This window comes from Chelonia mydas, chromosome 1 (assembly GCF_015237465.2).
Source record: "Chelonia mydas isolate rCheMyd1 chromosome 1, rCheMyd1.pri.v2, whole genome shotgun sequence".
NCBI lineage: Eukaryota > Metazoa > Chordata > Testudines > Cheloniidae > Chelonia > Chelonia mydas.
Window position 1 is genome coordinate 258364735 of NC_057849.1, and position 22694 is coordinate 258387428.

The 22694-nt window shown below is 53.7% G+C and overlaps 1 protein-coding gene across 2 annotated transcripts in view; it reads right to left on the reverse strand.

The window, feature by feature from the left end:
• The window catches only part of SHISA8 (shisa family member 8), a 35171-nt gene extending 13035 nt beyond the window's left edge, over positions 1-22136 (reverse strand). The window contains exon 1 of one of the 2 annotated variants that reach the window (XM_037889762.2): positions 20828-22136. In XM_037889762.2, coding sequence (XP_037745690.1) covers positions 20828-21390 — 563 coding nt within the window. In that variant the 5' untranslated portion in view covers positions 21391-22136. The remainder of the gene's footprint in view (positions 1-20827) is intronic. The other variant, XM_043544286.1, reaches the window with a different exon arrangement.
• Between the last annotated feature and the right edge of the window lie 558 nt (positions 22137-22694).

The window sequence follows — 22694 nt, forward strand, 5'->3', positions numbered from 1 at the left end:
CAGCCTCAAGCAAACCTCCCCCACTCCCAGGAATAATATACCAGGAACTGCTACAATAGCCAAGAGTGTTCTTAAATAGGGAGGGTGTCATAAGCACGTTAAAGTATCCAAAAATATTAGATTTCACCAACCTCCTGTCACTGTCTAGAGCAATGGTTCTCAACCAGGGGCACATGTACCCCTGGGGGTACGCAGAGGTCTTCCAGGACGTACCTCAACTTATCTAGCTATTTGCCTAGTTTTACAACAGGCTACATAAGAAACACTAGCGAAGTCAGTACAAACTAAAATTTCATACAGACAATGACTTGTTTATACTGCTCTATATACTATACACGGAAATGAAAGTACAATATTTATATTCCAGTCGATTTACTTTATAATTATATGGTAAAAATGAGAAAGTCAACAATTTGTCAGTAACAGTGTGGCTGTGACTTTTGTATTCTTATATCTGATTTTGCAAGCAAGTCGTTTTTAAGTGAGGTGAAACTTGGGGTACACAAGACAAATCAGACTCCTGCAAGGGGCACAGTAGACTGGAAAGGTAGAGAAGCACTGCACTAGAGCAACCCCACAACAAACCTATGTGTGCCACTGTCAAGGTTCCTTCCCCACTCCGAACTCTAGGGTACAGATGTAGGGACCTGCATGAAAGACCCCCCCTAAGCCTATTCTTATCAGCTTAGTTTAAAAGCTGCTACCACCAAAGTGTTACACAAAGAACAGGGGAAGAGCCCACTTGGAAACGTCTCCCCCCCCAAAAAAATATCCCCCCAAGCTCTACACTCCCTTTCCTGGGGAAGGCTTGATAAAAATCCTTACCAATTTGCATAGGTGAACACAGACCCAAACCCTTGGATCTTAAGAACAATGAAAAAGCAATCAGTTTCTTAATAGAGAATTTTAATTAAAGAAAAAGTAAAAGAATCTCCTCTGTAAAATCAGGATGGTAAATACCCTACAGGGTAATCAGGTTCAAAACATAGAGAATCCCTCTAGGCAAAACCTTGAGTTACAAAAAGACACAAAACCAGGAATATACATTCCATTCAGCACAACTTATTTTATCAGCCATTTAAACATAACAGAATCTAAAGCATATTGCTTTAGATTGCTTACTAGATTGCTTACTAAGGGTATGTCTACACTACGAAATTAGGTCGAATTTATAGAAGTCGTTTTTTTAGAAATTGGTTTTATATATTCCAGTGTGTGTGTCCCCACAGAAAATGCTCTAAGTGCATTAAGTGCGTTAACTCGGCAGAGTGCTTCCACAGTACCGAGGCTAGAGTCAACTTCCGGAGCGTTGCACTGTGGGTAGCTATCCCACAGTTCCCGCAGTCTCCGCTGCCCATTGGAATTCTGGGTTGAGATCCCAATGCCTGATGGGGCTAAAACATTGTCGCGGGTGGTTCTGGGTACATATTGTCAGGCCCCCGTTCCCTCCCTCCCTCCGTGAAAGCAAGGGCAGACAATCGTTTCGCGCCTTTTTTCCTGAGTTACCTGTGCAGACGCCATACCACTGCAAGCACGGAGCCCGCTCAGCTCATTGTCACCATATGTCTCCTGGGTGCTGGCAGACGCGGTACTGCATTGCTACACAGTAGCAGCAACCCATTGCCTTGTGGCAGCAGACACTGCAATAGGACTGGTAGCCGTCACCGTCATGTCCGAGGTGCTGCTGGCCACGTCGGCCAGGAGCGCCTGGGCAGACATGGGCGCAGGGACTAAATTTGGAGTGACTTGATCAAGTCATTCTCTTTAGTCCTGCAGTCAGTCCTATTGAGCCATCTTATGCTGAGCAGGCAGGCGATATGGATTGCTAGCAGTCGTATTGTACCATCTTCTGCCAGGCAGGCAAGAGATGAGGATGGCTAGCAGTCCTATTGTACCATCTTCTGCCGAGCAGCCCTGAGATGAGGATGGCTAGCAGTCCTTCTGCACTGTCTGCTGCCAGCCAAAGATGTAAAAGATAGATGGAGTGGATCAAAACAAGAAATAGACCAGATTTGTTTTGTACTCATTTGCTTCTCCCCCCGGCCCCGTGTAGGGGACTCATTCCTCTAGGTCACACTGCAGTCACTCACAGAGAAGGTGCAGCGAGGTAAATCTAGCCATGTATCAATCAGAGGCCAGACTAACCTCCTTGTTCCAATAAGAACAATAACTTAGGTGCACCATTTCTTATTGGAACCCTCCGTGAAGTCCTGCCTGAAATACTCCTTGATGTAAAGCCACCCCCTTTGTTGATTTTAGCTCCCTGAAGCCAACCCTGTAAGCCGTGTCATCAGTCGCCCCTCCCTCTGTCAGAGCAACGGCAGACAATCGTTCCACGCCTTTTTTCTGTGCGGACGCCATACCAAGGCAAGCATGGAGGCCGCTCAGCTCACTTTGGCAATTAGGAGCACATTAAACACCACACGCATTATCCAGCAGTATATGCAGCACCAGAACCTGGCAGAGCGATACCGGGCGAGTAGGCAACGTCAGCGCGGTCGCATGAGTGATCAGCACATGGACACAGATTTCTCTGAAAGCATGGGCCCTGCCAATGCATGCATCATGGTGCTAATGGGCAGGTTCATGCTGTGGAACGCCGATTCTGGGCTCGGGAAACAAGCACAGACTGGTGGGACCGCATAGTGTTGCAGGTCTGGGACGATTCCCAGTGGCCGCGAAACTTTCGCATGCGTAAGGGCACTTTCATGGAACTTTGTGACTTGCTTTCCCCTGCCCTGAAGCGCATGAATACCAAGATGAGAGCAGCCCTCACAGTTGAGAAGCGAGTGGTGATAGCCCTGTGGAAGCTTGCAACGCCAGACAGCTACCGGTCAGTTGGGAATCAATTTGGAGTGGGCAAATCTACTGTGGGGGCTGCTGTGATGCAAGTAGCCAACACAATCAAAGATCTGCTGATATCAAGGGTAGTGACCCTGGGAAATGTGCGGGTCATAGTGGATGGCTTTGCTGCAATGGGATTCCCTAACTGTGGTGGGGCCATAGACGGAACCCATATCCCTATCTTGGCACCGGAGCACGAAGCCTGTGAGTATATAAACCGCAAGGGGTACTTTTCAATAGTCCTGCAAGCTCTGGTGGATCACAAGGGACGTTTCACCAACATCAACGTGGGATGGCCGGGAAAGGTACATGACGCTCGCATCTTCAGGAACTCTGGTCTGTTTCAAAAGCTGCAGGAAGGGACTTTATTCCCAGATCAGAAAATAACTGTTGGGGATGTTGAAATGCCTATAGTTATCCTTGGGGACCCAGCCTACCCCTTAATGCCATGGCTCATGAAGCCATACACAGGCAGCCTGGACAGTAGTCAGGAGCTGTTCAACTACAGGCTGAGCAAGTGCAGAATGGTGGTAGAATGTGCAGTTGGACGTTTAAAGGCACGCTGGCGCAGTTTACTGACTCGCTTAGACCTCAGCGAAACCAACATTCCCACTGTTATTACTGCTTGCTGTGTGCTCCACAATATCTGTGAGAGTAAGGGGGAGACGTTTATGGCGGGGTGGGAGGTTGAGGCAAATCGCCTGGCTGCTGGTTACGCGCAGCCAGACACCAGGGCGGTAAGAAGAGCACAGGAGTGCACGGTATGCATCAGAGAAGCTTTGAAAACCAGTTTCATGACTGGCCAGGCTACGGTGTGAAAGTTCTCTTTGTTTCTCCTTGATGAAACCCCCCGCCCCTTGGTTCACTCTACTTCCCTGTAAGCTAACCACCCTCCCCTCCTCCCTTCGATCACCGCTTGCAGAGGCAATAAAGTCATTGTTGCTTCACATTCATGCATTCTTTATTCATTCATCACACAAATAGGGGGATGACTACCAAGGTAGCCCAGGAGGGGTGGTGGAGGAGGGAAGGAAAATGCCACACAGCACTTTAAAAGTTTACAACTTTAAAATTTATTGAATGCCAGCCTTTTGTTTTTTGGGCAATCCTCTGTGGCGGAGTGGCTGGTTGGCCGGAGGCCCTCACACCGCGTTCTTGGGCGTCTGGGTGTGGAGGCTATGGAACTTGGGGAGGAGGGCGGTTGGTTACACAGGGGCTGTAGTGGCAGTCTGTGCTCCAGCTGCCTTTGCTGCAGCTCAACCATACACCGGAGCATACTGGTTTGATCCTCCAGCAGCCTCAGCATTGAATCCTGCCTCCTCTCATCACGCTGCCACCACATTTGAGCTTCAGCCCTGTCTTCAGCCCGCCACTTACTCTCTTCAGCCCACCACCTCTCCTCCCGGTCATTTTGTGCTTTCCTGCACTCTGACATTATTTGCCTCCACGCATTCGTCTGTGCTCTGTCAGTGTGGGAGGACAGCATGAGCTCAGAGAACATTTCATCACGAGTGAGTTTTTTTTTCTTTCTAATCTTCACTAGCCTCTGGGAAGGAGAAGATCCTGTGATCATTGAAACACTTGCAGCTGGTGGAGAAAAAAAAGGGGACGGCGGTATTTAAAAAGACACATTTTATAAAACAGTGGCTACACTCTTTCAGGGTAAACCTTGCTGTTAACATTACATACATAGCACATGTGCTTTCGTTACAAGGTCGCATTTTGCCTCCCCCCACCGCGTGGCTACCCCCTCAACCCTCCCCCCTTTCCGTGGCTAACAGCAGGGAACATTTCTGTTCAGCCACAGGCAAAAAGCCCAGCAGGAACGGGCTCCTCTGAGTGTCCCCTGAAGAAAAGCACCCTATTTCAATCAGGTGACCATGAATGATATCTCACTCTCCTGAGGATAACACAGAGAGATAAAGAACGGATGTTGTTTGAACGCCAGCAAACATACACTGCAATGCTTTGTTGTACAATGATTCCCGAGTACGTGTTACTGGCCTGGAGTGGTAAAGTGTCCTACCATGAAGGACGCAATAAGGCTGCCCTCCCCAGAAACCTTTTGCAAAGGCTTTGGGAGTACATCCAGGAGAGCCGCGAATGCCAGGGCAAATTAATCCTTTCACATGCTTGCTTTTAAACTATGTACAGTATTTTAAAAGGTACACTCATTGGAGGTCCCTTCTTTGCCTGCCGGGTCCAGGAGGCAGCCTTGGGTGGGTTCGGGGGGTACTGGCTCCAGGTGCAGGGTGAGAAACAGCTCCTGGCTGTCAGGAAAACCGGTTTCTCCGCTTGCTTGCTGTGAGCCATCTATAACCTCATCATCATCATCATCATCTTCTTCGTCCCCAAAACCTGCTTCCCTGTTGCCTCCATCTCCATTGAAGGAGTCAAACAACACGGCTGGGGTAGTGGTGGCTGAACCCCCTAAAATGGCATGCAGCTCATCATAGAAGCAGCATGTTTGGGGCTCTGACCCGGAGCGGCCGTTTGCCTCTCTGGTTTTCTGGTAGGCTTGCCTCAGTTCCTTAAGTTTCACGCAGCACTGCTTCGGGTCCCTGTTATGGCCTCTGTCCTTCATGCCCTGGGAGATTTTGACAAAGGTTTTGGCATTTCGAAAACTGGAACGGAGTTCTGATAGCACGGATTCCTCTCCCCATACAGCGATCAGATCCCATACCTCCCGTTCAGTCCATGCTGGAGTTCTTTTGTGATTCTGGGACTCCATCATGGTCACCTCTGCTGATGAGCTCTGCACGGTCACCTGCAGCTTGCCACGCTGGCCAAACCGGAAATGAGATTCAAAAGTTCGCAGTTCTTTTCCTGTCTACCTGGCCAGTGCATCTGAGTTGAGAGTGCTGTCCAGAGCGGTCACAATGGAGCACTCTGGGATAGCTCCCGGAGGCCAATACCATCAAATTGTGTCCACAGTACCCCAAATTTGACCCAGCAAGGCCGATTTAAGCGCTAATCCACTTGTCAGGGGTGGAGTAAGGAAATCGATTTTAAGAGCCCTTTAAGTTGAAATAAAGGGCTTCATCGTGTGGACGGGTGCAGGTTTACATCGATTTAACGCTGCTAAATTCAACCTAAAGTCCTAGTGTAGACCAGGGCTAACTCTTTACAGGAGTTCTGACCTGCATTCCTGCTCTGGCCCCGGCAAAAGCATCACACAGACAGAGCGGACCCTTTGTTTCTCCCCACCCCCGCCCCAGCTTTGAAAGTATCTTGTCTCCTCAGTGGTCATTTTGGTCAGGTGCCAGCGAGGTTATCTTAGCTTCTTAACCCTTTACAGGTGAAAAGGTTTTTCCTCTGGCCAGGAGGGATTTAAAGGTGTTTACCCTTCCCTTTATATTTATGACAGCCACGCATGGCTAGTGTAACACTGAGGTGGTCATTAGCAGCAGGGCTTGAGTTTGGAACCTTTGGAGCTTAATGCACAAGCCTCTACTGCTTGAGCTAAGACCCAGGGCTGTTAAGCTTGCCACGGGGGGGGCTATCAACCTTTATGTGGCCTAACCACCACTGAGTGGGCATGTCTTACACTAGCAGAAACCCCTACAATAGGCCATTGTGAACAGACCAAACAACCAACCAATGAGCGTATGTAAACATTCATGAGAATCCCTCCAATGACAGACTGGTGGGAGTATCCCAGTCATTGTTAGCAAGCCAGACATCAGAAACCCGTATGCACAAACCAGTGCTCAGAAAAAACCCTACAGTAACAAAAGTGTCACAGCCTATCACTCAGAACCAGCCCTCTGACAACAAAACATACAGTGTCCAGTGTTCTTGAGCAAACGTAAAATGATCACCACGCGTGTGCAATGACGGAAACATGTTAGTAAAGATGGAGATGTCAAGCTGGGGAGCCAGAGCCTGAAGATCCAAACCAAGCCCTCAGGTCTGACTAACCCCCAGCTTTTGGATACTTTGGATCCAACCCCCGACTGCAGTTGAGGCCCATCTCTGGAAGGAACCGTTGGCAATTCTTTTCCAACCCATCAGCAAGAGGAGCCAGAGCAGGGCGAAGGAGACAGTGTGGCTATCCAAGGAGCGGAGCAGCAAATTAGTGACAGTCACGGGTGACATTGCCCAAAGCCAGGATGAATTCTTCACCTCCACACTCAGAGGAAAGCTGAAGGTCGCAGGCTGGTGACTGGGAAGGAAGGTGTGGGAGGGAAACCAGTGAATCATTGAGTGAGTAGAAATGTGGCAGCTCAGTGGGGGTCATGCAGGGTACCTACCTCACAGCCGAGTTGGGTCACTGCACTGGCCCCCACTGAAGTTCAAATCATTAGCTAAAGCAACACGTGAGATAAGCTTGGGAGTCTCAGCTTAGTCTCCAGTGGAACTGTGTCAGCATTACTTAGATTGTAAGCTCTTTGGGGCAGGGACTGTCTTACTCTGTTTGTAAAAGGCCTGGCACACTGGGATTGTGGTCCATAACTGGGACTCCTAGGCACTGTCCCAATACAAATAATAAAGCAGCAACCACCACATATGGAGCACAGAATTAATCAAGAATGGCAATCAATCACTGAAGAGAGGCCCACTACTGGAGTGGCAGGAGAGGTTTTAGGTCAAGATCAAGGATTGGCTAGACTGGGCCTGGAATAGCAGGGGGTGCTGATGGTCAGGATTGAGGAGACCTGGCAAAGCAGTGGGGCAGCGGGGGATGGGATGGGGCCCTTGGACTGGAATAGGGGATGGGGTAGGTCAGGATCATGACACTGGAGCGTTATGAATGCGTTGTTGCCGCTACACTATTATTTGTATTTTGGCAGCAAATAGAGGCCTATTGTGATAATTGGGCCTACAAATTTACCCTAATTGTAAGCGCAAAGGTAAAAATGTGTGCAAGTCCCTAAGTTGTCACAGTAACCTGTCCCCACACATGCTGATGGGGGGAAGGGATGAAACGCAGACAGAATGATGGGTGTACGCAGACACAATAGTGCTATGGAATTAGTCCAACCAAAAAGCCCTACTGATATAACTCAAGGACTGTGTTATGATCATGCTTGGCAAGCAAGAAAGTGTGGGTCCAGAAATCAGTTAATCAAAACTGGTGGGTAAAACATTCAGCCTAAATGGTGAACAAAGTAAGAGGGGGATGGGCTATTCCACCCATCACTCCCTTTTTGGGTCCTTAAAGAAAGATTTTGTGCCGGGAAACATAGAAAAAGAAACAGACTGAGGCTACTGGAGTGAGTGCCCCCATGATGGCTGCCACCCCCATCGTCCTGTGAGACCCTTGATCCTCTTCGTCCGAACCCTGAGAGATGGTCCTGACCAGAGCAGGCCAGCGAGAGGGGCCCAGATGACAATCACCACCTCTACTTGCTCCAGCTGAATCCCAGATGCCACCTGGATAAAAAGGGATCAGACAACAGCAACGATGACAGGTCCAGCCCATCTCGGCTAACTTCTTCTCTTTCCCCCAAAAGGACAGTTATTACCGTCTTTGACACCACCTCAGAGAGTGTCAAACAAGGGAGGGGGTTTCCTTCTAAAAACTTTCTCTAGCTGAAGAAAAAGGGAACAAGGGATGCTGTTAAAATGAAAGCCTCACTTAATGCTTTACATCTCAGGTGCTTTCACTGCTTTTGTCCCCATTGATCAGGGCCCCATTGTGTAGAGCAGGGGTCGGCAAATTTTTTGGACTGAGAGCCACATCTGGGTATGGAAATTGTACGGTGGGCCATGAATGCTCACAAAATTGGGGGTTGGGGTCCAGGAGGGAGTGAGGGCTCTGTCTGGGAGTGCGGGCTCTGGGGTGGGGACAGAAATGAGGAGTTCAGGGTGCAGGAGGGGACTCTGGGCTGGGGCACGGGGTTGGGGTGCGGGGGGGTGAGGGCTCTTGATGGAGGTGTGGGCTCTGGGGTGGGGCTGGGGATGAGGGATTTGGGGTGCAGGGGGGTGCTCCAGGCTGGGACCAAGGGGTTTGGAGGGCGGGAAGGGGATCAGGGCTGGGGCAGGGAGTTGGGGCATGAGGGGCGGTTGAGGGCTCTGGCTAGGGGTAGGGGATCTGGGGTGGGGCCAGAAATGAGGAGTTCAGGGTGCAGGAGGGGGCTCCAGGCTGGGGCAGGGGGTTGGAGCGTGGAAGTGTGTGAGGGCTCCGGCTGGAGGTGTGGGCTCCGCGGTGGTGCTGGGGATGAGGGGTTGGGGGTGCAGGAGGGTGCTCCAGGCTAGGACTGAGGGGTTCGGAGCGTGGAGGGAGATCAGGGCTGGGGCAGGGGGCTGGAGCACAGGAGGGGCTCAGGGGTGCAGGCTGTGGGCAGTGCTTACCTCAGGCAGCTCCCGGAAGCAGTGGCCATGTCCCCCCTCCAGCTCCTATGCGGAGGCGCTGCCAGGCGGTTCTCCACACTGCCCCATCCACAGGCCCTGCCCCTGCAGCTCCCATTGGCTGCAGTTCCCGGCCAATGGGAGCTGTGGGGGTGGTGCTTGGGGTGAGGGTAGCACGCGGAGCCCCCTGGCTGCTCCTAAACATAGGAGCTGGATGGGGGGACATGGTGCTGCTTCCGGGAGCTGCGCGGAGCTGTGGCACGTGCGTGTGGAGTGGCTGCTGACCCTGCTCCCTGGTTGGCGCGTGGGAGCGGGACAAGCCCCAGACCCCACTACCCAGCGGGAGCTCGAGGACCAGATCAGCTGGCGGGCCGTGGGCCGTAGTTTGCCCACCCCGGTGTAGACACAGCACACTAGGTCCAATTGAGCTTGCAAGCTAAAAATAGAAATGTAGCTGCAGTGGCATGGGCTGTCTGCCCTGAGTACAGTCCCACCCGGGACCCTAGGTACTTCCTAAGGCAGCTGTGCTGCCCTGCCGCCTGTGGCCACACTTCTATTTTTAGCGTACTAGTTTGATCAAAGCTAGTGCACATGTGTCTAACCGGACTGGAAATATCACCTCCAGCCCGCAGTGCAGAGGTACCCTCGGAGACAGCCCCTGCGCCAAAGAGTTTATAATTGAAGGACTGGCAAGGGAAGCAGATTCACCCCAGGCCACATTCCTGATCAGTGGCTGAGCCAGGCCCAGGTCTCCTGAGTCACATACTCACTGCCTCCCAATTCACGTGAACGTCTCCCTGCCAATCAGACAGGTCCCTTCCCTGAGGCAACGGTACTGCTGCACGGTAGGAAACATGCTATTAGGGCAGATCTAAGGAGACATGATGGATGTCACAGAGCCATAACCTTGTCTAGCATTCTCAAGCTGTCCCATATGGGGGTAGTGGATCAGCAACCGCTGTGAAACAGCGTGACTAGGATTCCTGCTAAGACTTTCAGTTACACCAGAACACACTAGCCCCAAAAGAACACTAGCTCTGTTCTTTTCACTGGCTGTAGGGGCTCCTCACTCTCTGGGCAGGTTTCAGAGATCCCTTGATCCAGAGGCAGCAAGTTGCCATGGCCTCAGCATCAAAACGTATCAGAGGCCTGACTCCTCTGCCGACTCATTCAGGTCAGGGTTCAACTTAGCCAGAAAGGATCAAAAGCTCACTTTTGTCCCTCCTCACCGGGACCTTGCTTGGCAAATCAAACAAATGAGCAGAATTCTACCCCCTTCACCCAGCTCCCCACCGCCATGGGTCTGTTATCACTGCAAATGCCAGGGGCTAAATTCACACCTGGAAATAGCAGGCTGCCCCTTTTGGCCTTTGGAAAGGAGCAAAGGGGCAGCATTTGGCACGCCCAACCCACACTTATGGAAAGAGATGGACAGACAGAAGTGGGAGATGGAGAGAGATAAAGAGAAAGGGCCCAATCCTGCTCTCACACTAGGGCCAGTGAGAAACAATTCCTACTCCTGAGGGCATTCTGTGCCAAAAAAATAAAAATTCTGCGCACTATATTTTAAAATTCTGCAAATTTTGTCAAATAAATGTGGAAGCTCCAGCATGGCATTGGGGAGCACGGGCCATTGGGTTCACAGAGGTGGGAGATCACAGTGCAGCTCCCCCAGCCCCTCAAGGACACGGTGAGGCTGCGCCCAAACCTGACACAGCGCAAGGACCAGGCCTGCCCCAGAAACCCCAGGGCCCTGCCCCTCTGTGCCAGGTGCACCAGGTGTGGGCAGGCAGGCTCAGCAAGGCAGGATCCAAGTGTGGAGGGGCTTAGTGTGGGGGGATCCAGGTGTGGGTTGAGAGGGTTCTGTCAGAGGCATCCTGGATGTGGGCAGCTCAGTGGAGGATCCGGGCGTGGGGAGGAATCTGGATGCACAGGGGCTTGTTGGGGGGTTCTGGATGCAACGGTAATGGGACTCTACAGGGGGGTCCAGGTGAAGGTGGTTTGGGGCTCAGTGAGGGGGTTCTGGGTGTGGGGGAGATAGAGCTCAGCACAGGGTTCAGCTGCAGCTGGTTGGGGCTCGGTGGGGTGGGGATCAGGGTGTGGGTGGCTCATCGGGGTGGTCCAGGTGCAGGGGGAGTAGGGATCATGGTGGGGGGGGGGTGAGTGCAGCGGGGGTGAGGCTCGGCAAGAAGGTCTGGGTATGAGGGGGTCTGGATGCACAGGGGTTGGGTGGATGGGGGAGCAGCTTCCTGTACAGAGATCCCTCCCTCTGCAGCTGAGGAGCAATGGGAGGGGAGTTTGCAGAGTTTCCTTCAGTTGGGGGAGAAATCTGGGGGTGGGTCTGACCTGGCCCCGGATGCTGTGCAAGGTAAGAGGGAGTCCCGTCCTCCCCAGCCCAGCTGGGACTAGCAGAGGAGCCTGGCACAGGGTAGGAGCCACCAGCTGGGTCTTCCCCAGTGCCATCTCCTGCTTTACAGTGATTTACCTCTCTTCCAGCTGCCCTGGGCCCCCAAAACATATTGCTGTGGAGGGTTGCATGACAGCTCTTGTGGCTTCCCTTTGCTTCCCCGTCAGAAAGTCATTTTTCTGTAGGGAAGCAAAGAAATCTGCGGGGGACATAAATTCCCGCAGGAGTAAACTCCTCCATTGAGGTCAGTGGAGTTCACAGCAGCATCAGCCTGATACATGCAAGAGGGACAGGATCTTCTAATACAGCACTTTAGTCTGTGGTGTGACCACTCCAATCTCATGCATCTGACGAAGCGGGTATTCACCCACGAAAGCTTATGCTCCAATACGTCTGTTAGTCTATAAGGTGTCACAGGACTCTGCCACTTTTACAGATCCCGACTAACACGGCTGCCCCTCTGATACTTCACTCCAATCTCGTCATGCACATCCTCCAATAGCCATTCAGGCCCCTTCCCCGCAACTTCCACCCTTCTCGTCTACTGCTTGGTTACATTAGGACGGTTTTAAGAAGGCAAGATGGAAATGAACTCCCTTTAATGTGATGGGGCGGCTGCTGCTGCTTAGGTTTCTGCGCTTGTGGGAGGCTACAATGCTGCTGTCCTTACTCTCAGCGAGTAGCACCACCGCCGCTAATAGTGCTCCTAGCAGAACAGGGTACTAGCCCACAGGAGGCAGGGTGGCAGGCTTGGGGATGTAGATTGGAAGCTGTTTGGGGCCAGGGCTGTATTTACTTCTAGGGCAGGTGTGATGCCCTTCCTCACACCAGCGAGTACCTTGCTCCATTGGCTTCAGGAGGCCACCACAGTTCAGGAAGGTACAAGGGCAAATAAAGGCAGTACAATCGGGCCCTCTGTTTCTGTACAGCACCAAGCCCATCCTGATCCTGAGTGGGGTCCCTGGGCACTACCATAATGCAAGTAAGGAAATAATATGTCTCCCCCCCGCCCCGTACTTATCTGTCAGTTTGTTCTCTCCCCCCAGATCTAGGACTTCACATATCCTAGGACCAACCCTTTCTTCCTTGCCTGCAACCTCCCCTGCCCTGCTCTAATCTCTCCAGCTCTCTCTGCAGTTTGGTTCTGCCTCCTGGGGCTTTGTCACCCCTCTGACCATGCTTTCAGCCGCAAGTGCAATCGCAGTTGAATCCACACCAAAGAAACACCCGCCCCAGACAGACGTAAAGCAGCCCCACAGATCGCTGAGCGGCGCTGACTTTTATAACATCAGTTGATCTAAAAAGCTTCTAGAAGCTTAAGACATCGGGACTAGGCCACAATTCACTTAATGACAGGTGGAATTTCTGCCATTGTGACAGGGACCACCTTGGAAGTGCTCCAGGAACCATTGTGTCCATATGAAGACAGCCTGACTGGCTGCCATGGTACACGGACACACGTACAGTAAAGGGTACAAGGTGCTACCAGCCACCTTTGCGCCAGCTACACAAAGAAGGCAGTGATATTCCGTGACCCTGTGTGTTTGTGGTGAGCACGAGCAATGGACCCAGCCCACTGTAACCTGGCCCTGCTGCATGCAAATTGAGACAGGGCCAACAGGAAGCCTGTCTCCGCTGCCTGCTCCCTCTTCGGCATGTGGGATTTCAAGACTCTGCTGCAGCTCTTCAGCCAGGCGCCTGATTCTCCTTGCACCTGAGTGTCGATCACGTGGAACTCCACTGAAGCTGCACCCCCGTAAAACAAGAGTAGGAGGCAGATTGGGCTCCCTTCTGCAAAGGGTCGCTGTGTCCATGGAGTGGGGTTAAAGAGGGAGCCATGGGGAGCCTCCACCAATAGCCTGCAGGGGCTGTGGTGAGGGAGCCAGGAGACAACGCGGTACACAGATATGCTGAGTGCGTTGCCGACTGCATGCTGCCTGTTTTTCCAGTGGCTGTGGCCAACATCCGCTCCAGAAGAGGCTACCCACAGCCTCTGCCAAGCACGAGCCATGTGATGGCTGTCGCAGTCAGTGGCGCCGTGTCTTCTAGAATCTCTTCAGGCCCAGGGGCTGTCCTCTGCTTTCCTTGTGCGGTGCAGACCCCGTTGTACCAGAGTCAGGACTCTGACACTGAGGCCATTGCAAGCCTGCTTCCTCCATGTCAAGGGATCTCTGAAACCAGCGCAGACTCTGTGCTACTTCCTGCACCCTCTCCTGGCCCAGGCAGCTTACTCAGCCGCTGTTATCTTCTCCCTCCAGTGCGGTCTTGTTAGAGGCCACCTGTCTGGGGACTGGTTACCAGCTTCAACACCTCTTGCTGCTGGGGTTGCTGGCCTGCATCATCAGGCCACCTGGATTCGTCACGGTTGCATTACTGCTTCTGTGTGCTTGCATATGTTGTGAGACACGCCCCACTCCTGCCTCTGCACATAAGTCTCCAGTGCATTTCAGTGGAGAATGCCAGCCCATAACATCTACTCCCTGCTATCAGCACAGTATAGGTGCAGCTCTCCCCTTTCCATGACATTTTGTGTCAAAGGGAACTATCAGGGTCATAGACAATACATAATAAACTGGCTAGAGTGTACCCGTGCTACTGCCCTCTGCTGGAGGGAGTCAGAACTCCTCAAGTGTGTGTCATAGAGCCTATGCTGCTAACAGAGAGATTCTTTTAGCTCATGTGGTAGAAGCCAGAGGATGCGAGTTCTACGTCTGCTTTGCTGTGAAGTTCAGAAAGACCATGGTGTTCAGCGCAGCAACAGCCATTATGGTGCTCTGGTAGGTGGCCAGAGACTAGCTCCCATACTGCATATGCAGGATAGGCTGGTGTGGGGTCCTACTTTTGTCACATGGAAGAAGTGCAAAGGCATGCAAGAAAAACCTGCCTTTTCCCACTCCATATGCTCCTGTCCAAAAATACGCAGCTTCTGGGGAAGAGATCTGTTCAGTGATGACCCACATATTTCAAAGTACCATCCCATGTGATTGGAACGTGTGTTTATGGGGAGCTAGACCCTGAGGGGGATCAGAATACATTACCGGCTCAGTTAAACAGGGACCGCTAGCGAAGGGAAAAAAACCGAATGCTCAGCGCTGGTACCACAGAAACCAGACTACAAGTAAAAAACAGGTTTCCTTTGGTTAACACAATCTGCCAAGAGGACAGCTCACATGTTAACCCCCTGATGGCAAGAAATGCAGGAGAATAAATGGAACCCAACCACACGTGTCCTGAAGAAAGATCTGATGGTTCTCATGATTGGACTAGGAAGATGTGATTCCCAACAGTGGGCTAAGCTTTTAGGGTACTGGTGTATCTGCGTATCACTGCTAGGTGCTACCAGTTTCATGGAAAGTCTCTCTTTCTTTCTGTTACCCACACACATGAAATGGGAAATTACTCCCCCCCCCCCCCCCCCGACATCGTATGACTAAATGCAGCCCCAGGCATGGACAGGGCCAGGCGACGGAAAAGCACATGTCTCTGAGATTCCAGCAGCTGGATCTGGCAGCGGACAGCTCCTGGGGATGGCGCTGATGAAGCTGGTAGGGCACCGACTGAGTCCTAGTCTAGTGTGTAGGTAGGCACTGCTGTGAGGGAGTTCACATGGCTGGCCAGAGAGCAACTATAGCTAATGGCCACCAGACAGTACTTTCCCTCCCCTCTTCTCACTTTGGTTACCCTTGGAGAGGGCAGGGTTAGAATACCCCCCTTGCTCAGGCACACATTCTTCATACCCCACCCCAGTCCCCCCAAACCCTCCCATCGCAGAAAAGGCAACAGACCTTCTCGGCATGCCCCAGCGGCGCAGAGAGAGATGTGTTATGACAGAAGTCATTGCAGCATCCCTGGGGATGGAGTGTTCTTCCTCCAGTTGTCCCAGCCAGGAAAATGAGCACACGCAAACACGCACACGCACTCTCAGACACGTGCACACCCCAAGAATGCAGAGAGCTCCTTCCCAGGAGCAGGCTAGTGGCAGTGGGCAAAGGGCAGAGTAGTTGGAGCGGAGGGAGGCGGGGGGAGTTTGTATCGATTCGGTAGACCTGCCAGCATTTTGTCAGGCAAACGAGGAACAGGGAGGAGGTGGCTGGGATGGGGGCAGACAAAAAGAGACAGAGAGGACGAGGCTTCATCTCGGAGATGGACTGAGGCTTAATTGAACCTGGATTCACCAAAATGTTGGGCCTCCTAGTCCTGCCTGCTCCCAGATGGACACTTGGCCAAAGTCAGGCAGACCCCAGCTCCGCAGGCAGCTGGCTACTAGCCATCACTGGTGCATGGCACCGCTGTTTGTTACTCTCGAGGATGAGTGTGTCCCCTCTGAGCATGGGGCTGAATCTTGCCTTCATCTGTCCCTGTCGTCGCCTCCTCAGCGCTCTTATTCCTCCTCCCAGCCCTAAGCGGCAGCTGCCTTTCAAGGGATTCTGTAATCACCCTGCCACCCACCCCAGCCTTCTCCTCTACACCCATCACGCCCAGCTGCTCGGCTGAGTCAGCCCTTGGGGGGGTGGAGCTTTCATGTCAGTGACTGGCAGGAGGTGGGGCTTCTCTCTGTGCTGACTCAGTGGCTGCCAGTGATGGGGGAGCAGAGGCTGCTACTGGTTTGGAGACCGAACGCAGGGCATTTAGCTGCTACAAAATTGCATAACAAAGCAAGGGGGACGGGTGTTAAGGCCCCCGACGTTTCAGGGGATGGAGATATTTTGAGATGCTCTCCTGATCATTGTCTGTCCTGGTCAGTCATCTCCTCGGGCGCTGCCTTTTTACTAGATCCCCTCACCCGGCCCCATACAATGGATTCGTCACCAGAGCTAACCCCCTGGCCGACAATCTGCAAAGTAGAACATGATTAGAAACTCACCCAGTTGCTTGATGGACCCATGTCCCACCCTCTTTGTCCCCTTTCCTCTCCCGCTCCCTTCTGTCTATGCCTTTCCCCATCCCTCATCATCCGCTCCCCCTTTGTTTCAAAGCATACAACTTCCTTACTTCTGCACAACTGCTGTTCTCTGTGAACAAGAGATCTCGCATTCCACCAGGAGTGGTGCTGCTGATCGGGAGGGAGATGCCCAGGCAGAGCTGTGGTTGGTGTGGGTCCGGGTAGGGGAAGGCCAGGCTAACAGGAGGTGCTGGCAATCAGGAGCCACGGGCCCTGGCCGGGCTACATGTGGAGCCTCCATGGACTGGCTGAGGAGGGGCAGCTCTGGGTCAGGACTGAGACGCATCGGCAGAGCTCTGCCTGGGAACCTTGCACCCTGCCTGGCGCCAGCTGCTCTTATTAGCAACTCGCTGTGAAGAGCATAAAACTCGCTAAAAAAAAAAAAAAAAAAATCAAGCTGAAGAGAGAAGCTGCAAAAAAGTAAAACCGACAAACCGGTGTCAATTGTGCTTCTGCAGCTGCCCTTCCTCCCCCACCCACAGCACTGCCAATGCCCCTCCATCCTGACCCCTGGCACGCCGGCTACTCCAGTCCTAGCCTCCCCTCCCCCTGCACTGCCAATGCCCCTCCATCCTGAGCCCTGGCACTCCGGCTACTCCAGTCCTAGCCTCCCCTCCCCCTGCACTGCCAATGCCCCTCCATCCTGAGCCCTGGCACCCTGGCTACTCCAGTCCTAGCCTCCCCTCCCCCTGCACTGCCAATGCCCCTCCATCCTGAGCCCTGGCACTCCGGCTACTCCAGTCCTAGCCTCCCCTCCCCCTGCACTGCCAATGCCCCTCCATCCTGAGCCCTGGCACCCTGGCTACTCCAGTCCTAGCCTCCCCTCCCCCTGCACTGCCAATGCCCCTCCATCCTGAGCCCTGGCACTCCGGCTACTCCAGTCCTAGCCTCCCCTCCCCCTGCACTGCCAATGCCCCTCCATCCTGAGCCCTGGCACCCTGGCTACTCCAGTCCTAGCCTCCCCTCCTCCTGCACTGCCAATGCCCCGCCATCCTGAGCCCTGGCACTCCAGCTACTCCAGTCCTAGCCTCCCCTCCCCCTGCACTGCCAATGCCCCTCCATCCTGGCCCCTGGCACCCTGGCTACTCCAGTCCTAGCCTCCCCTCCCCCTGCACTGCCAATGCCCCTCCATCCTGGCCCCTGGCACTCCGGCTACTAGCCTCCCCTGGCTACTTCAGTCCTAGCCCACCACCAATGCTGCCAATGCCCCTTCGTCCTGATTGCTGGCACCCCGCTATTCCAGTCCAAGACCCTCCCCAGCACTGCTAATGCCCCTCTGCCCTGGCCCCCCAGCTCCCCAGCTACTCCAGTCCTATTCCCTCATAGCACTGCCAATGCCCCTCCATTCTGAATCCCGCACCTTGGCTACTCCAGCCCTAGCCCCCGCACAGCACTGACCATGCCCCTCCATCCTGACCCCCAGCACCTCTGCTATTCCAGGCCCTTTGCCAATGTGCCTCAGCTCTGTCTTGCACCACCCCATGATGTTCCAGTTGGGGGGTCCTCTGCTGCCCTTGGAGCGACAGTCCCTATCAGCTGTGTGCCAGCCCCTAGGAGACAATGTCACCACATAGGGCGTTGTCTACTAGGACCTAGGATGAAAACCCAACCAAACTCACCACACTGGTGACCAAACCCGGAGCCGAGACATAGAATAGCAAGAGGCTACATTCCTGATTTCCTTTTCATAGCAAAGTGCTGTACGGAACAAATGTTGGGGGATCACTCACACTGCCAGGAAATGCAATCATCTCTGCGGTGGAATGCCACGGCCATGCTCACCCAGCAGAATGATCCAGCCATGCCATAGGCTGGGTAAATTAGGATAATCCCCTCCACTGAAATCTGAGAAGGAATTTGGGAGGTGCAGTGCAGTTACCTAGGGTGGATTTGACTGAGATGCCAGTTTTAACCCCCACACTCTTGCAAAAAGTGCAGTGGGGCCTTTAAAGACCGCATGCCTGCCCCTCGGGATGGTGTACATTGACTCCAGTGGAGGATCCCCAAGAGTGGTCAAGGCAGCATTTGCAGGCTTCCTCCGAGAGACGGCACTGATTCCATGCTCTCAGCGCGGGACCATTCAGAGTGCGGCGTCAGGGGATCGCTCCGGATGGCACAATACACCCGCTTTGTGTCAGGCGCCCCGTGGCCAGCGCTGCGCACTTGGCATAGCCCTGGTCTATGACATCACAACCTGCCAGCCGGCCCAAGAGACCTGGTGCATGGAAGTCAGGACTTTCCTAAGGAGTTTGGCTCTGGAATTGCTCTCCCTGGCTGCAGCTCGTTAGTGGCTCTCTCCCCGCCTGCCACTCAACAGGGGTCAGTGGAGCAGCTGGTTGCAGGCACAAGGCTGAGCGAGTTCCCCCAGGCCATGCGAGCTGGACTCTCTGGCAGCCCCAGTGAGTCTGTCAATGGGCGACACAGTCTCGCCTTAAATATGTCCCCCACCAAAGGACCGTGGCACCTCGCTGACTGTCCCCCCCCCCCCAGGTCCACTAGTGTCATGAGTCAGGCGAGGTCTCATGTTCTCCTGTCCTGCCACAGAAGGAAACAATGGGAAGGGGAGGCATGGGCATTTTAAGGAGCTGGCATCTCAGGTGCCACTGCCTCCCCCCGTCTCCCCACCACCTGCCTACACACACACACACGCTGCCTTTCATCGTGGACAAGCCCCTGAATCACCCCCCACCCCGCCCCAACAGAAAACTGATAACAACTGAACGTGCATCAAAGGATGTAGGGCCTCTGGGGGCCATCGCTGGGGCAGAAAGGCGTGGCTGGGGGTGACATACCTCTGCCCCGAGCTGGGACTGAACCTGCCCAGAGTCCGGGGGGGGGGGGGGGGGGGCGAGGAGATGTTCCCTGAGGGGGAACATGTGCGTGTGTGTGTGTGTAGCGGGGATGGGTGGGAGGGACAGGCAGAGGTGATGCTAGCCCATTGGGGGCCCTAAGCAGGAATATTTGGGGGGACCCACAACACACATAATAAAAAGTGAATCCCTCCCTCCCCAGAGCTGCTTGGGGCCCTGAGCAATTGCTTAGTCTGCTTCTGGGAACACGACAAGAAGAACATTTATCTGAAGTCAAGAACTGACATATTAAGAGAGCGCGCGCCAGAGAAGAAAAGAGAGAGAAGGCGGAACACAGGGAGGGAGGGACAGACAGCAATACAGAGATGAGGAGAGTGAGAGAGAAGGAAAGAGGGAGAAAGAGGGTGGTGCCGGGGGGGGAATTCTGTACCCCTCCCCATCCCTGTTACTCTCTCACTGCTGGGAAGTTCAGCCCCTCGGACTTGCTGGACAAAAGAGAGGAGACACAGAGATTGAGAAGAGTCCCAGCAGTGTCCGGGTGCTGCAGCTGCAGTCCCACCTGCCATCCTGATCCCTCACTCCCACCCATCCCTTCAGCTAGCTGCCTACTCCCTCTTGGCACCCACACGGAAAGCCACCCTGCTGGAGAGAGGAGGTGCCCTGGCTGAACTTTCTGCCCACAGCACAATCAAAACCAGCCCGGACAATGCTCATAGCCCAGCTGCCGTCCTCTGGCAACCTGCTGGCAAGGAGGTGTGAGGGTCATATGGTAAACATACAGACATCCATGTGCGTGCAAACACACACACACACACACACACACACACACACACCACTTTGACAGGACAGAAACTAATGAAGCCACTCAGCAAGCTCTCCCCCAAAGCAGGATGCTGCAGGAAAGCCAAGACATTCATTGTAAGTAATCATCCTGTATAGAATCGAACTCTGAAATGCCCCCAAACAGATGGCAAAACTATGAGCCTTACACTCAGAATCACAGAAATCAGGGCTGGAGAAGACCGGTTAGAGTAGGACACACCTTGTCCATTCCCTGAGGACTGTTTCCCTTGATATATCCTCCCAGGATCTGACCAGTCCATTGTTAAATGACCCAAGTGATGGGGCTTCCATCCCCCCACTCCCTTTGGGGGACTATTCCATAGCCCAGTAGGCCTCACTGGTAGGAAAGGGTTCCTGATCTCCAGCCTAAATTTCCCGTTGCTCAGCTTCAACCCGACAGCTCTGATTTCTACCCCTTTGACTCATTCCTCTCCCTCCTCGGTGTTTCAGACACCTGGCTCCCCCATAGATTGTTTTATCAGGGTCCAGAGCCAAAATTAAGGAGGGCTTGAGGGGTGGCAGGTCACTGTGGGGATCTGGGGTTGGACTGGGTCTTGCCCTCTGGAAGGGAATGTGACAATGCAGCCGAGAGGGAAAGTCTGGAAGTATCGTCTATCTGTTGTGGAGCGAGACAGAGGGAGCGGGGACAGAGACAGAGCGGAAGGGAAGAAGTGAAGTCCCTTTTACCTGGACATGGTCATCTCCGTCGGGGGGCTCCGTGATTTCTCAAGGCCCAGCTTGGTGAAGATGCCCACCAGCACCATGATGGCCACCACACCACAGATGATATATACAATCAGGTTGGTCTTGTCTCGGGTAGGATCCTCGGGGGTCTCATCCACCCGGGCTGGTGGCTGGCCTGTGTTGACCCAGTTGGGGGTGTCGTAATTGGAGCATCCACTTTGGTCCAGCCGCCCGTGCTTGAACTGGCAGCAGAAGCGGTACCCGCAGGTCCCACAGCAGTACCGGTAGATCCCTGAGTTGCAATTGAATGGAGGGTCCCATTGCCCCATGACATCGTAGTAACCACGGCACCGGTCGCTGCCTGGCACAGCCTCAGTGGGGGCCACCACAGTGTCCTCCAAGGTGGGAGCCCAGCTGGTGTTACCATGGCTCTCCACCTGCCCCTCCAGCTCAGGATCCTGGGTGCTGGGAGCCCTGGTCCAAACCCGCCCTGGGTCCAACAGAACCAGGCAACAGAATCCGAAGACGTAACCTCGCTCCATCCATGCGCCACTCCCGCTTGCCATCACGCTCTCCTCGTCAATGGGGACGGAGACTGGTTAGCTCCTCGCCCGCCTCCTCGGGGGAGAAAAGCCCCTCTCCTCTGGAGACGCAGCAAGAAGGGTGTTCAAAAATTTCCAGCCAGATGCTAGGACACAAGCTATATCACTCCGTCTGCCCGTGGGAAAAGACGAGTCACCCCCTCCTCACTAAACAGCTCCCCCCGAGCAAACCCCAAAACTAGAACAAGCCACCCGCTCAGCCAAGGGCTTAGGGTGGGTTGGGGGGCAGGGGAAAGAAAAAAAGAGAAGAGGAAAATCCTAAAGATAAAAACAACAGTATGGGGGGTGTCAGCCTTGCATCAGGGCAACCCCTGAAATTCCTAGCAAGAGCCCAAGTGCAAGGAGGCGGAAGATGCAGACCGCCCTCTGCTCCTCGTCCTTTAGGAGTGAATTCTGGATCTTTGTAGTGTCAGTCGAAAGGCTGCCCTGGAAACAGAGAGGGCTGTTCCCATTTCGGCTGCTCAAGGCTGGGAGAGGATCCTGGAGGCAGCCAGCGCGGCTCTGTCTCTCTCCCCCTTCCTCGGAGACACTGAGCTTTCTGAAAAAAAAACAACACACACACACAACCTTCACACCAGAGAGGGAGGGAGCGAGGGAGGGAGCAACTGAGAGAGCGGGAGGGAGACCAAGGAAAGGGAAAGAAGGAGAAATAGTCCTTATTCCTTCCTAAACCGAGCGGGCTCCTGCGCCACAATTGTCTGACAGTTACCAAAGGAAACCAGGGAAGAACCTTAGCCAAGTCCTCTAGCACATCCACTGTCCTCCGTGCAGAGCTTGGATGGCAGCCAGAGCCAGGCTGTCACCAGGCCAGAGGGGATACAAGAGGACACTAGCGGCTCCTTATCGACTGTAGCCACAGGCACTGGTGCACAAGTGGCTTGAATGAGAGAGACATCCACAAACACACACCGGTCAAGGGAGGGATTGAAAAAGCCTGGACCTCTGCAGGGCTACCCCCACTACACACACACACACACACACAGACACACACACACCCTGCAGGGCTACTCCCCCTACCCCCCCCTACACACACACACACACACTGCAGGGCTACTCCCCCTACCCCCCCCTACACACACACACACACACTGCAGGGCTACTCCCCCTACCCCCCCCCCCCACACACACTGCAGGGCTACCCCCCTACACACACACACACACAGACACACACACACAGACACTCCCTCCTCTGGCAAAGCACTACCACCCCTTAAGGGCCCACTGCAGTTAGAGCCCCAGCCAGGCAGTATCCCGGTTTCAGGCCATCA